We start from the raw sequence: 14,755 nt of genomic DNA on the forward strand, positions 1-14,755 counted from the left end.
AAAAGCTTGTAAGACAAATTGCAGGAATTATAGTTACATTTTCAGTATTACAACAGACACCCAAACAACTATTACACTGGTAGAGTTCTTTTTAGAACAGTGCGGTTGTAATCTGTATTTTGATTCACATTTGGACACTTATTTACTTTGCATTGTGTACTGGTAGTACTTGTCCCCGTGCATCATCGATAGCTACTGGTGGAGTCCAAATTCCATCTTGCTCATTGTAGATGGTTGTGCCAAGATGATAAATGCCTTTGCATGGCCTAACACTGGGTATTTGCACAAAAGCCCCACTGCCTCCCCACTCCTAAAAGTCCCCAAGGTCAGTTGTTGTTTTTGAGAATTTTATCCTAAAAAGGATTGTTTGGACCTAGTCCTATTATGCCACAACAGGGGAACCCAGACACTTTTCACTAGATAGGTGGGCTACATTTTCTTCGCACTGAAGGATTGGAAAACCATGATCCTCGTGCTTTGTTAGGCAAACATGACCTGGTACACAAGGCAGGAAAACCAAGTTATGGCCGATGGTCACAACAGGTTACACTCACTCCAATTACATCCATTGTATTAATATATCATTTGTGAAAATGCAGAATGTTGACATTTAGATTTTCTTGTGGAAAAGTGGAAAAGAAAGTAAATTTTTGACAGAATTGCAGCTCGCCTTCCTGGCCGACAGGTGGCGCTGACAAATGACCAGCTACTGCTTTTGGTGTTGTTTACTTCCGGAGCATTCATTCGTCAGTTTGTAGTGGTGGTGGTCATGTTTTCATGCTTGTGATATATTTTCGAGTGTGGCCAAGAGACATTTACTGAAAATAGTTATTTCTTCACCTGCGGTGTCATATCAGGATATTTATCACCACAATGTCTGAGGTAGGTCGATGTTTGAAGTCCTCTCGTGGCTTTTTCTCTGCTCCCGCTCAGACGCTACCGCACGGAAAGCCACTGGGTTGGGTCCGGCTATTTACTGGAACGCGTTGCGTTTACGTTACGTTTTGTTGTTTGGATAACATACAGCAAAGGATTGGGAAACTTAAAAAGGTCACCGTCTTTGTGCTGTTAAAAACGGTATTTTTTAAAACACATCTCTTCTTTCTCAGGATGTCCAGAAGCACTCGGTCCACACTCTGGTCTTCAGGTCTCTCAAAAGGACCCATGATATGTTTGTGTCCGACCATGCGAAATCCATCGCACTGGACGATGAAAGGTAAATCTGGCGATTTACATTAAAACCAGCAGCAGAACATCTTTAACGTTATTGTTTCTTACTGTACAGTAAAGGGTTCGCAAATCTTACACTGGTTTTAAAACTCTCATCGGTCTCTACTATTTGTACTTTACTGGAGTATTTCCATTTTATGCTACTATATACCTATACTCCTCCACAGCCCAGAGGTAAATACCTTACTTTATACCCCACTACATCTATTTGTGAACTTTAGTTACTACTGGATTAATAATATTGATGTTGGGGGCTTTTGCTGTGCTACCCCTTTTCTGATTACCTGCCTGGGCGGTACAGAGACCATATGATCTTTAGGATCTTATTATGGAAAATAATGTCGAGTAGCAGAAAGTTCAGACTTCTGACTGACTTCTGTGAGACAAGACCAAATGATGAGAGTTTGCATGTTTGCAAGGAAACCAGGGTATGTGGTGTAATGAAATACAGTTTTATGGAAAAGTTTGGGCATCACTGGGCAAATTACGTACCTTGTTGATTGGAGAAGTGCTATGAGAGAAGATTTGATCTCGTTCACCGGTTTGGTTACATGTGTTATTTTGAAGAGGAAAAAAAAAGATGCATCTTTGTCTCCTGTATTTGCAGCCACAAGGTAAAGATGGATGTGAAACTGAAAGCGGAGTATGGAGCAGTCTTACACATGCCTGTCCTGAAGGAATGCAAAGACAGGGTGTCACTTCTTTCAGGCAGCATGCAAAGCCACCAGAGCTACACACAGCCAGGTGAGGAGGAAATTAACTCTGCATGCTAACTACAATATGATCGCATTAGATTGCTTAAAAACTCATTGAGATAAATAGTTTATTACAAAGTGTAATGTGAATGTCACATGAAAAATAGTTTCTGGTATTCCCTCAAAGTCACACAAAACCTGCTGATCCCTCCAGATGCAGTTGTAGTTTATTTGAGCTGATTTTAAAGTAAGTTTCTTGTATAAAAGTGTTTTTTTTTCTCTCACTAATGTATCTATTTTTAATGTGTCTTGGAAGATGACCCAGAATACCTGATCACCGGGACACATGCGTACCCCTCTGGACCTGGTATGTGTGATGCTCTTATTTTAACCAAGTTGCATGTTTTCTGAGTTTTCCACGCCCATTCACTGAACTGCACCAGCGTTGCCAGTATCACATCAGTATTTCATTCAACAGGAGTGGCCTTGACTACCGACACAAAGATGCACAGGAATCCCAGTGATGGAGGGATCCATTCCATGGCATTGGCTTTGCCACCCTCACAAGCCAGGTAAACCTTTATCCTCCACCACACTGTAGAAGTTCAGTAAAGTACTTTTTCGGGATTTGGCACAATTTCTCACATGAAAACCTTAATAATAATCGGTTTTATTTATTGAATGACAGGCAGGACGCGAGCCGCACAGCAGCCAGTGTTGGTGACATCCATCGACACGCGGGAGGAATAGAGAGATCTCACCCTCACTCCACCGCCGTGGTATGTCGCAGAGGATTTCCACGTGCAGTTGATGTGATATCTTGTTTATCCTGGCTGTAAAATATCCCGGAAAGAAGTACAGAGCTAATCATAAATCACAATTTATTTTCAGTCGCTCATGGAAGGAGGCGGCACCAGAAATTCTGCACTCATGAGGAAAGCGCCAACCATGCCCAAACCCCAGTGGCATCCACCATGGAAACTGTTTCGGGTAGCTACAGATACTTTTTCCAGTTTACGTGGTGTTTTCTTTGATTTCACCCAGGTGAAGTCTGCATCTGGAATGTGCCCTGTGTTGTTTTCAACAGCAGTGCGTTTTGTCCGATAGGTCATCAGTGGTCACCTTGGCTGGGTGAGGTCCATCGCTGTGGAGCCAGGGAATCAGTGGTTCGTCACAGGGTCAGCTGACAGAACCATAAAGGTGAGTAAAGTAGAAGATAACAATTACTACTCTGTGTATAGACTGTCACAAATAATAACACTCATTATGCAGAAAGCCTGTCCTTTGGTCATCTTTGTCATTTTTGATTGTGTAACCACCATGTTTGATATTTAGATAAATTAGTTATGAAAGTTACAATTACATTACAATAACATAAGCGTCAAAACTCCTTCTCTCTCCGACGCTTTGACACTTTCAGCCACATCCTTTGTTCTTCAGCTTTCCTGATGTTTTCTATAATGATCCTAATATGACTGGACTGCTGTTTGTCGTGACAGATCTGGGACTTGGCCAGTGGGAAGCTAAAACTCTCCCTGACCGGACACATCAGTACAGTGCGTGGTGTGGCGGTCAGCAGCCGCAGCCCCTACCTGTTCTCTTGTGGTGAAGACAAGCAGGTCAAATGTTGGGATCTGGAGTACAACAAGGTAGAACCCTTGTAATGAGATTATTCAGAGGGATTCACTTTAAAACTTTGAATGGGTCGTATACTAACAATTTCAATGTCTCCCAATAATATAAATCTGTGTTTTAGGTCATCAGGCATTACCACGGGCACCTGAGCGCCGTGTATGACCTAGATCTACATCCAACCATTGATGTGTTGGTGACGTGCAGCAGGGATGCCACAGCAAGGGTAAACTGTACTCTGCGTGTCCTGTGCTGAATGTTTGGGTGAAGTGTTGAAATGAAGAAATTTCACGTGTCAGGTTCAGGGTCTATTTGAAAAGACGGGTCATACACACAGTTTGTGTTCCTTGATCAGAACGAGGAGGAACGTTTATTTTAAAGTTGGATTTTATATTTTCATTGGCAGTATCATAAGTGAGTCAGACCATGTTGATAAAAGTTTAGTGGAATTCAAAAATTGTCAGACAGTTTTGTGATTTCCAGACCGTGGTTTGTCTTCAGGTCTTCATGATAGGCATGAATGAGCACGAATGAACTTCTGATATCTGCATCTGCCACGTTTTACCACTTATAGAACAATAAAACAAGACACTCATTCTGCCCTGAGCTAAACAGAGACCTGCATTTTCACTTAGTATACTCATATGTGCTGTGCTCTCAAGTTCAAACAGCATTAGTGTCTCCTGTTTCATGAAAGAGGAAATGTAGTGTTCAGTTGAGTCACGTGACCGGTGTAACTTTCTGTGCAGTCCATTCAAGTTGTAGTATAAAGTCCTAAAGTCCTATTGCTGTTGAATATGTTTTAAATGTCATGTTCAAGTAAAGAGGCATCAAGGACCAATTGGATTTCCTTTCTATCCACACAGGTGTGGGACATCAGGACAAAAGCTAACGTGCACACACTAACCGGCCACACCAACACTGTGGCCACAGTGAGATGCCAAGCTGCAGAGCCACAAATCATCACAGGTAAATACATTTTACAACTATCTAAGAATATCAACCATATCATTCATTTTGATCTGGTATTGCTGCTGTCTCCACTCTGTAGTTGGTTGCTCAATAGCTCTGTTTTCATTATCATCCCTGACTGGCGACCCACACACTTCTTGCAGGCAGCCACGATTCAACAATCAGGCTGTGGGATTTGATCGCTGGAAAAACCAGAGCGACATTGACCAACCACAAGAAGTCCGTCCGAACTCTGGTGATGCACCCCAGACAGTAAGTTAACACGTAGTAAGTGTAGTGCTGTATTTATTAGTCACTTAATAGTCACTCAACTGGAAATGAATGAATCCAGTGATATACGATTAATTGTTGCTAATCGTATGTCAGTTTAATATGTCAAATGTTTGCTGGCCTCCGTGCTTCTTAGATGTTTTATTATCATTCTCAATAGAATGAATTTTGGATTTTTGTTCAGACAGTATGGGCTCTTGAAACTTCTTATGGACATTTCTTTTGTAGTTCTACAAGATTGATCCAAAACTAAAGAATCAGGTTAAGCAATAATGAATATTTGTGGCAGTTGTACTGGAATGACATGGTTATCAGGCAAAGTAAGACGTTCGACCCCAGGGGTTCAAAATGCTTCAGTGACACCATGACAGAAACAAAAAGAGTTTGTTTATTTCCTCTTTTCTTTTTTTTCTTTTTTTTACAGATACACGTTTGCGTCTGGTTCTGCTGACAACATCAAGCAGTGGATGTTCCCAGATGGCAACTTCATCCAGAACCTGTCAGGCCACAACGCTATTATCAACACTCTGGCTGTTAACTCCGATGGCGTGTTGGTGTCTGGAGGTATTAATAACTACCTACATCGTTGTTTTCCTCCCATAAAGTACATTTTTTCACACAGATAATAGACGTTTGAGTCGGTATATGTTTTTATTTGAGTCAGTTTTGACTTGATTATACAGGATGTGGTTACATTATTGCATCAGGAACACATCAAGACTCATCACACACACACGTTTGTGTTTTCTCTTTAGCTGACAACGGAACCATCCACATGTGGGATTGGAGGACGGGCTACAACTTCCAGAGGATTCATGCAGCTGTGCAGCCTGGATCTCTGGACAGTGAGTCGGGCATCTTTGCCTGCTTGTTCGACCACTCCGAAAGCAGATTGATCACCGCCGAGGCCGACAAGACCATTAAAGTGTACAAAGAGGACGACACTGCTGTAAGTTTCACCATCATATTTAAAGTCCATTTATATTTCTGTGCTAGTTCCCAGATAATTTGATAAATCTGTTTTTTGTTTTTGTTTTTTTTCTTGCAGACAGAAGAAAGCCATCCCATCAACTGGAAACCAGAGATCCTCAAGAGAAAAAGATTCTAAGGATTTTTTTTATTTTTTATTTGTTGCGCTTGTCGTTGTCACAAAATTAAATTTTGAATTTTATTTCTACCAAACTTCCTGTTATTAGATACACCCATCAAATTATGGTTGTTTAGTGCTTTTTCATGAGGCAGATTTCTTCATAACAAATGTGTCTTTGACAGAGGCGACCACATCTTTTAAAAAAAGAATCGATCAGTCTGCTTTATTCTAAAAACCACTTGCAGTCTTGATTATACGATGTTAGTCCAGTGAGGTGGCCGTTTTGGACGGCCAGGAACCTCCCTGAGTGTTTGTTCTTGATAATGACGGCCCTCTGGTGGCTCTGGTCTGTCTCGTCCACCAAAAGCAGCCACTCCTCAGACACAGAAGGACTGGCCTCGGAGTGGACCTCGTCCCTGCTCGGGTCAAACCCTGCAGAGGGAGAGACGGCGCGTTGAAAAAGCGGTAGAAAAAATATTATTTTGTATTGACTCGAGAGTTGTACAGGCTTGGAAACAAACATTGCCCCTTTTTTTTTCTGGCTTGCAATGTGAAATTTATTTTGCTCCATTTAATAAAGACCACATTTTTCACATTCCTGATGAATTTCTGTTCGTACCCAGGTATCTGTTCGTCACAATGTTCCTGTAGTATTTACAGCCGTGACCCTTGATCTCCTCCCAGTGACAGTGATCTCCAGGTGTCTCATCGAGCTCCACTGTGTTTCTGCTGTCGTTAGTCGGGTGGATTATCTGCTCATCTGTAAACACGAGTCATGACGCAAGAGAAAGCATAACACTGTTTTAATAATAACAGATTGTATTTATGCAAACGTTGTTAACCACGCAGTTTGGTTTCAGTGTGCAAGTCTCAGGAGCACATCGCTTCACACCATCACACAGAAAGAATATCTCACCAAAGCTTTTTAAAACCTCAACAACAGCTTCTTACAAATTATGTTCTACTTACTGGATGGTTTACACAATGTTCCAGAGACTTCACTGTGAACAGTTTTCACTGGAACTAGTTTCTCAAAAACAACTCTTATCCCCTATGTCAGTAAAGACACATTCCTGTATAGTTTTTAGATGTAATTTTTTCCATTTTTTAGATTCAGCTAATAGAATAAATAAAGGTTTATAAAGTATTTTCTACCAAATTTTGTATTCCTGGCACAGTGGAGAGGACTATGAAAAAAAATGTATATATTTATATTAATATATAATGATAATTATTTATTTTACAGGTTCCTAATTTCCTAATAGTTTTCTTATATAATAGTAATAATAATATTATCTAGTACCAAGGAAATTAAATGAGGGGGGAAATGTTCTGTGACCAGTTTTTATCCTTAAGATTTCCATCATATCAAACCAAATGTTGATGCTATTTACAGCTGGTATTTATCCTGTCATAGGCATTGAATGTATTTAAATCTGAAGGGAGCCTCAGTATCTCTAAAATCCTTGTGGCTCTGGGTAATTGAGAAGTTTTGTTTTTTTGTAATTTGAGTAAAGCAGTCGTCTAAGTGGTATTTCGAAGTGCATTGTTGGTGTTCAGTGTCCACATGCACCTGATTCGTGAATGTAGAGCTTTGAGAGGGCATGGCGGAAGCCTCGGCCCGGTTTCTTCTTCAGGCGGGGTTTTGGCGGCTCCGGCTCATCCACCTCCTCTCTGGTAGCTTCCTCCACCGCCAGGAGGTGACCGGCGTTAAACATGATCTCCTCCTCCAGAGACCTGAGGCACATCTCAAAGAGCTCCTCATCCTCTTCTGCATTTCTAGAAGATGACGGCATGAACGGCAGATTGTTTGTTTCAACGCGTCATTCCTTTTTTATGTGTGAAGACTTCCTCAGTTACAACAGAAATACTGAGATATCTTCATGATATTAAAACACAATTATAAGATTTACATATGGTTATTTACAATGACCTCTCAAACCCTTTGAAGGGGCGTTAACTTTTTTTTTCACCTGTCACTTTCAGACGGCTCCTCACCTGAAGTCCACCCACAGCAGGCCCGCAGTGATCAGGCCCAGCCACTCACTGGCCTCCCAGTTGTTGGCCAGCATGACCGGCACGATCATCACCTCCCTGCTGTCTGCGTAGTTCAGCTCCTTCTTACAGCTGCGGGACGCCTGGTAAGCTGGGGTCATGACCGGACAGATCACCGCGGCCTCCTCCACACCTGCAGCCATCCTGAAAACAAAACACACGGATTTTGTTTAAAGAGTAAATATATGTATATAATGCATGGTATATCCGAGATGTAAAGACAATATGTCAAAACATATATAACCATATAATCACATTCCTTTGTACTTACGCGTCGTTGATGTTCCCAGTCACCCCTCCTTCGATGTCCATCCACACCGGCAGCCCATCATCTTTCAGCCGGTCGTAGATCTTTTTCACAAGAGCCTGGTCATCCCACTGGTACGAGAGCATAATATGAGACGGCATTTTTAAAAAATAAATCTCTTTTCAACTCAAGTTGATCTGAAAATAATCCTGCGTGAAGCTGCTGAGGCAAGATTTCTTTCAGTTTGCTCAACAAACCAACTCAAGACAAAAGCAGAGTCAGTAGTTATGCAGCTTGTTTACTCAGGTGTGGTTCCCAGGTTACATCTGTTGCCTGGTTACAGCTCCTGCTTGCACCGGTGGGACGATGCATGGTGTGGCTACTACGGCCTGCAGGAGCAAAACCGGGGCTCACAGTAACAATCAAGTCGTGTATAGAGCTGCAACCAAGGAATGAATGAACCGCAGCTTCTCAAAGGTCTCATATGTTATCCTGAGAAAATGCACTGATATAGAAGTTAACATGTTCTATATCTGGTGTTGTTTTGAGCTCAGTAAAATAAATGATGTCATTCAGATGCAAAACACTTGACATATATGTCACATTCAGTCAACATAGTCAAAGTTGATTTGTTTTTTATTTAAATTCAATGTTACAGCAACACTGAATGTAAAATAATTTTAAAAAGTAATTTTGAACACATGTTCTATGTTGTTATGTTTACTCAGTTTTCTTTTACTTGTAGAGATGAGATTCCTGTTTATAAACTAAATGTGCACATTTCTTCAGTACTTTTAACTAATTTGGAGTAAAATCATTTTATATTGGAAGCTTTATTATTATATGCATCATACACTGAAATTATTAGTTGACAAACTGATTGATTTCCATAAAAACACATAAAAATTAAACAATTAATGGAGAGTAAAAACAGGAGGTGAAAAATCATAACTTAAATGTATGTATGTGTCTGTAAAGGTGCAAACTCTATTCATTCAACAACAAAGTTTTTTCTACAGCAATTTTTTTCTTTCTTTTTTTAATTTTATTTCATCACTGCACTTGCTCTAAATCTACTTGACATTTTGTTTATTGCAAGTGCTCCAGTACTGAGCAGGACCTGCAGTTCCCCTTTTCATTTGTACCAGTAGAGGGAGCCACTTTAACACTATACGGCCTTGCGCCAAACCCCAAAAGGACCTCGTTAAACCGCTTAGTAAGTTGGATTTCTTCTAAATACTTCACCAAAATAAGGAGACTTAAATCATAAATTGAATTAGCTGGACTTTCTGATAAGAATAGATTCCTCACGAGTTCTATCTTTATTTCCTCCACTTTCCTTCTCCCTTTGTGATCTCCCACAGGTCAAACATACTATGCCACCTGTCAGCACGCGGCACTGAAGGTAATCTCCCGGCCTAATTAAATCTTAAGCAATCAGGTCCACAGATGGAGCCGATCAGCGTGGGACGTGCCGCCTGCCAGGAGGTGTGTTCATCCGCGGCGCGGTTGGGACTCTGTGGCCACTCGGTGCAGTGATGTGTAGAAGAAGAAGCCAAAGGGGATTTGCGCTCCTGGATGTGTGGACTCCAAGTCTTCAAAATCACGCAACATTAAGCCGCTGAAATAGTGTGATGGGGAATGACTGCGGGCTGCTTTCCCGCGCTCGAAAATGCACCGTGCGTTTACCTGGTTTTGTTTGGAAAAGTCCTCTAAAACGTGAGTGGTCAGTGTGAGTCTGGCAGGGAAATATGTAGCCTTAATTGGACTCTCAAAGGAAGAGTTCTTGAGTCATGCGTGAAGGAGGAATGGGTCGCAAAAATGCCGCAGCTTGGCTCCTCCAGACGCTCGTCCTGTGGCTGCTCTGCGCGCCGTCACGCGGACAGGTGTTCAACCTGACGCTGTCTGTCAAAGAGGGCTTGCCCGCTAAAACCATCGTTGGAGATCTGGGCGCGGGGCTGAGGAAGCCAAGTACTGGGTTCTTCATCTCAGAGAGCAGGGACTCGTACGTGTTCAGAGACCTGGAAATAGACGCAGACACGGGGATCATCTCCACAGCCGTGATCCTGGACAGAGAGAGCAGGGATAAGTATGAATTCGTTGCAGCCACTCTCACAGGTGAGATGATCAAGGTGAAACTAGAGGTGGAAGACGTGAACGACCATTCACCTGTGTTCCCCTCAGGGGTGGTTGACTTGGAAATATCAGAGCTGAGCCCCCCAGGGAGCCGGTTTCAGCTTGAAGGTGCTAAAGACAAGGATGTGGGTGAGTTTGGTACCCAGGGATACAGGATCACAGAGAGCGAGATGGGGGAGTTGTTCCACCTGGATTATCGGAGCGGATCTGAGAACCACATGACCCTGGATCTCATCCTTAATAGCAAAGTAGACAGAGAAACACTGGACTATTACTCCCTAACCATTGAGGCCTTTGATGGCGGCATCCCGGCCAGGACAGGGACCCTTCAGGTGAACGTCCACGTCCTGGATGAGAACGATAACCCGCCTGTGTTCAGTGAGACTGAATATCACACCTCGGTGCCTGAGGATGCTCCGGTCATGTCCGCCGTTTGTCAAGTGCACGCCACCGACCTGGACCTGGGCGACAATGGCAGAATCACTTATGAGATCAACAGGCGCCAGAGTGACCCCAATGAGGTTTTCTCCATCAATGAAACCACAGGGCTGGTTTACCTCAACAAGCCGCTTGATTTTGAGACCCAAGCTTTTCATGAGTTGATCATCAGGGCGAGCGACAACGGGGCTCAGCCTGAGTACAGCAGCACTTTTGTGGGTGTAAAAGTGCTCAACATCAACGATAACAGTCCCACCATTAGCATCTTGTTTCTCAGTGAGACGGGAGATGCCGTGGTGTCAGAGGCAGCAGCAGTTGGGGACTATGTCGCCCGGATTTCAGTGTCAGACCCTGACCTTGAGGAGGAGGGGGTCACTGTCACCCTTGAGGGAGGAGATGGGAAGTTTAACCTGAAGCAGACAGATGATTTTCTGTACGCTTTGTGTGTCAACGCAGAGCTAGACAGGGAAAACAAAGATCTGTATGAACTGAAGGTGCAAGCATCAGATTTTGGGAGCCCACCCCTGAGCAGCGAGACGGTCTTCCTCCTGAAGGTGGCCGACACCAATGACTGCCAGCCGGTGTTTGAGAAAGACGTATACGTCATCAGCATCTCAGAGGACGCTCCCCAGGGGAGCTCCCTAATCCAGATGCAGGCCCGAGATGCAGATGAAGGCGTCAACTCAGACGTCAGGTACTCCGTCCTCAAGTCCAGCCCGGACGGTCTGATCAGCATCGACCCAGAGTCGGGCCTGGTCACCACAGCCGCATCTCTGGACAGAGAGGCACAGATGGAGGTGTGGTTTCTGGTGGTGGCAACAGATGGAGGAGAACCAGCTCTGTCATCCACGGCTACAGTCACTGTGCTGGTGGAGGATGTCAACGACAACGAGCCGGTGTTCCAGCAGCAGCTGTACAACGTGTCCATACCCGAGCACAGTGACCCCGGAAGCTGCTTCTTACAAGTATGTTGGAGAATATTTCCTTTTAAAGGATCAGTGCACACAAATTACAAAAACATACTTTCTCACAGACCAAGATCAGAGATTTCTGCCTCTACCCCAGCATAGTTTTAAAACCTTTTTGGGGGCATTTTTTATTTTGAAGAGATCATCTGGGGTCCTGAAAAATCAATTTTTTTGATAAATTTGACAATCTTTTTTTCATAATATAGATCTAATTAGTGTGAGACTATTGGACACAGCAGAGGAAAAAAGTTCTGCTTTACAAAATTATTATTTTTTTCATTATTTTTATTCAGTTTACATTCAAGAACAGAGAAGAAGAAGAAGGCCGAATGACCCGAGTTTTATCTCATCCTATTCAGGCCTACACGTATGAAATGTAGGTCTCCATTCAGATGAGGCAACGGCTGCTCAGACAAACAAGAGACACTATGTTAGTTGAAGTCATCATAGACATTCAAAACTGTAGTCCCTGATCTTTTATTGTGAAATACTGGATCGTTTACCTTTTAATGTGACAACCAAAAATCACTTTTGCATACTATGAAGTGGTAATATGGTATTATTACGGTGGTAATGGTACCGCTGCTCCACGACACAGTCCAGCAGACAGCTTTACTCTGGACTTGATACTCCTCTCAGTTACTCAGTTTATCAACGAGCTTGGTTTTATAAAAAAAAGAAAGAAGAAGAACCAGAGCAGTTTAACAAGTCTCTACTGTGGACATGCGACATCTCGTGCTCTCTGTCTTTGCTGTCACTTTTTCGTACGTCTCATAAGACAAAAGTAGCCTTCAGTCTGTATTCACAAAGCCTTCAGTGTTCCTCCTAAACACACACAACACGCACACACACACACGCACACACACACGCTCGCACGCACGCACGCCCTTTCCAGTTGAGCACTGTGGCTTTGACATGACAGATGTGATGCCTGGTACCACACTCCTGCTGCCTGGCACAAGCTGAAGCCCATTACAAAAGAAGTTGTGTTTACCACTGCAAGTTCTGTAAATTTAATGGACAACATGGACAAAAAAATGAATTGTAAAATTAGTTTTTCAGTGACGTCTCCTTGCTGTATAGTGATCCAGCACCAGGCTGAACGTTGGAGTGTGTGTTACTTTAGTTTTTGTTCGATGGCAAAACAAAACACCATGAGAAAAGTGAAGAACTCAATCAAAGCAAAATGAGTCACAGGAAGTGATCAAGCTAATTGGGAATTGTTTTAAAAGATCCTTCATGAACAGTAGATTATACACATGCAGTTACATTGGTGTTGCTCCATATACACCTTTAATATGCAAACGATGGACAACAGCGAATCCTCAAGAGGTCTGTCATAGTGACCATTTCTCAGAAACAGGATGGTGAACCACTGAGGTAAAAGAGAAGTGAAAAGTGAAAGCTACTGAGGCGGCTTTCATTATCGATTAATCTGTTAATTATTCATCCATTCGTTCATTCATTCATTCAGTATCATTATTTAGATTAATAGTTTAGTCAAACAAAATAGTGACAAACATTTAGCTCTTGTTGTCCCTCAACAGTCCAAAACCAAAAGATATTTAATGTATTGTTAAGTAAAAAAGAAAAGCAGCAAATCCTCAGATGAAGTGGAGACTTGTAAATATTTTGGAATTCTTCCCGATAAATGACTCAAAACAACAACAACAGCAAAAGCGACTTCAGAAATCTAGCCACTGCAACTGTACATGTGTGGTTTGTGCAGTTCACACTGATGCAACAGAAAACAGATGATGAACCCTCTAACAATGAATATCATTTTATAGATATGTACTTTTATGTCAAATTTATTTCAATTGCCAAAAGAGAAGAGTCAACAAAAACAAACAGAAGGGCACTAGACAATACAGACACAGGAGACCTTCAGGAAGACTGCAGTCAAACAAAACTAATGCAGTTATTATTGTATATTATTGTCCTTGTCCTTGTCCCTCAATATGGAATCCCTGCTCTCAGCTATGGAGGATTTTATATTGATATAATTAGAAATCCAGGATTTTAAAGTTGTTTTCTTGGCAGCTGTACAACCATAAAATAACCTTCTCCACTGCCTCAGCTTCGGATCAATACGAAAACCATCATTAGTAAGACACAGACCACGATTAGGATGCTCAAGCAATACTCTTAAAAACATGACTCTGAATATTAATGTGTGATATTTTATAGCTCATGTAACCTTACATAAAATCACACTGATCTAATGTGGGCTCAAAGCATGCCGGGGTGTGTTATGTGTCTAATCAGACCTTGACCCGTGTCTCTACGACTTCCTCTGATCAGAGTTCATGCAGCCTGAGGTGATATCATCTTTATGACTGGAAAGTGAGCGGTTGGTCTGTAAAGTGTGTCTCCTGTCACGGGCTCACGGAGACATGAAAGAGCTCTGTCGGATCTGAGACGTGTCTTCACTCGGCGGTGTGGCTGTTTCTTGTTTTTCCGCCGTAGTGTCGCTCGCTCATTCACCCTTTGATCATGGGGATTTTTTTTAATGCTTTTATTGCGTTGACCTTTTCAGGCGGAACAAGAATACAGTACATTGATTCAGTTACGACAGAGGCTACAGCTAAACATTGACAGATGGCGCTGTTACTACAGTGTCGCAACACTGTTAATGAAAGATGACATAACATACTACAAAGATACTGAATGAGTTTCATTATGCATAATCAGTGAATGAATTGTCAACTTGAAACATACTACATATGGAAACTAGTATATAAAACTTTGGAGCTGAAATAATTAGTCAGAAAATTACTGGACACCTATTCTGGGAAATGACTAATCATTGGAAACCATTTATCAAGCGAAGATTGTCCAAACGTCACTTGTTCCAGCTTCTCAAAGATTTGAGAGCCATTTGGCTTTTTAATAGAAAGTTAAACATTTGTTACTATTATTTATTTTCATCTTGGCTACAGTTAAATATAAATCACAACAAAGTGAAAGAAGATATTTAATGTTGATTATGCTCCATGTAAAAGTTAAAAGCCGTGTCTTT

General features: G+C 42.1%; 3 protein-coding genes across 3 annotated transcripts in view; 2 read left to right on the plus strand and 1 right to left on the minus strand.

Moving 5' to 3' along the window:
- The first annotated feature begins 742 nt into the window (after window positions 1-742).
- Window positions 743-6,484, plus strand: plrg1 (pleiotropic regulator 1). Its single transcript, XM_056372250.1, has 15 exons — window positions 743-882; window positions 1,110-1,216; window positions 1,838-1,974; window positions 2,242-2,292; window positions 2,404-2,497; window positions 2,614-2,704; window positions 2,817-2,915; window positions 3,033-3,125; window positions 3,425-3,574; window positions 3,682-3,783; window positions 4,424-4,526; window positions 4,673-4,781; window positions 5,224-5,363; window positions 5,555-5,748; window positions 5,848-6,484. The coding sequence occupies exons 1-15, from the start codon at window positions 874-876 to the stop codon at window positions 5,905-5,907; spliced, it is 1,539 nt and encodes a 512-aa protein (XP_056228225.1). The 5' UTR covers window positions 743-873; the 3' UTR covers window positions 5,908-6,484.
- On the minus strand, window positions 6,480-8,488 carry LOC130166564 (uncharacterized). Its single transcript, XM_056372251.1, has 4 exons — window positions 8,216-8,488; window positions 7,888-8,088; window positions 7,463-7,668; window positions 6,480-6,649 (listed from the first exon to the last, which is right to left on the minus strand). The coding sequence occupies exons 1-4, from the start codon at window positions 8,350-8,352 to the stop codon at window positions 6,480-6,482; spliced, it is 714 nt and encodes a 237-aa protein (XP_056228226.1). The 5' UTR covers window positions 8,353-8,488.
- An 840-nt stretch (window positions 8,489-9,328) lies between these two features.
- dchs2 (dachsous cadherin-related 2) overlaps window positions 9,329-14,755 on the plus strand; it is a 32,358-nt gene continuing 26,931 nt past the window's right edge. The window contains exon 1 of the mRNA XM_056372249.1: window positions 9,329-11,730. Within this exon, the coding sequence (XP_056228224.1) occupies window positions 9,985-11,730 (1,746 nt within the window). The 5' untranslated portion in view covers window positions 9,329-9,984. The remainder of the gene's footprint in view (window positions 11,731-14,755) is intronic.

The sequence above is a fragment of the Seriola aureovittata genome, chromosome 3 (assembly GCF_021018895.1).
Source record: "Seriola aureovittata isolate HTS-2021-v1 ecotype China chromosome 3, ASM2101889v1, whole genome shotgun sequence".
NCBI lineage: Eukaryota > Metazoa > Chordata > Actinopteri > Carangiformes > Carangidae > Seriola > Seriola aureovittata.

What these genes read in the sequence shown, in the direction of transcription:
- LOC130166564 (XM_056372251.1), bottom strand. Translation starts at nt 8,352, where the DNA reads ATGCCGTCTCATATTATGCTCTCGTACCAGTGGGATGACCAGGCTCTT. An exon ending in ACTGGGAACATCAACGACGC is followed by an intron (nt 8,089 to 8,215) that starts GTAAGTACAAAG and finishes TTTTGTTTTCAG; the next exon opens with GATGGCTGCAGGTGTGGAGG. An exon ending in CTGCTGTGGGTGGACTTCAG is followed by an intron (nt 7,669 to 7,887) that starts GTGAGGAGCCGT and finishes GTCATCTTCTAG; the next exon opens with AAATGCAGAAGAGGATGAGG.
- plrg1 (XM_056372250.1), top strand. An exon ending in ATCGCACTGGACGATGAAAG is followed by an intron (nt 1,217 to 1,837) that starts GTAAATCTGGCG and finishes CTGTATTTGCAG; the next exon opens with CCACAAGGTAAAGATGGATG. An exon ending in CTGGTGATGCACCCCAGACA is followed by an intron (nt 4,782 to 5,223) that starts GTAAGTTAACAC and finishes TTTTTTTTACAG; the next exon opens with ATACACGTTTGCGTCTGGTT.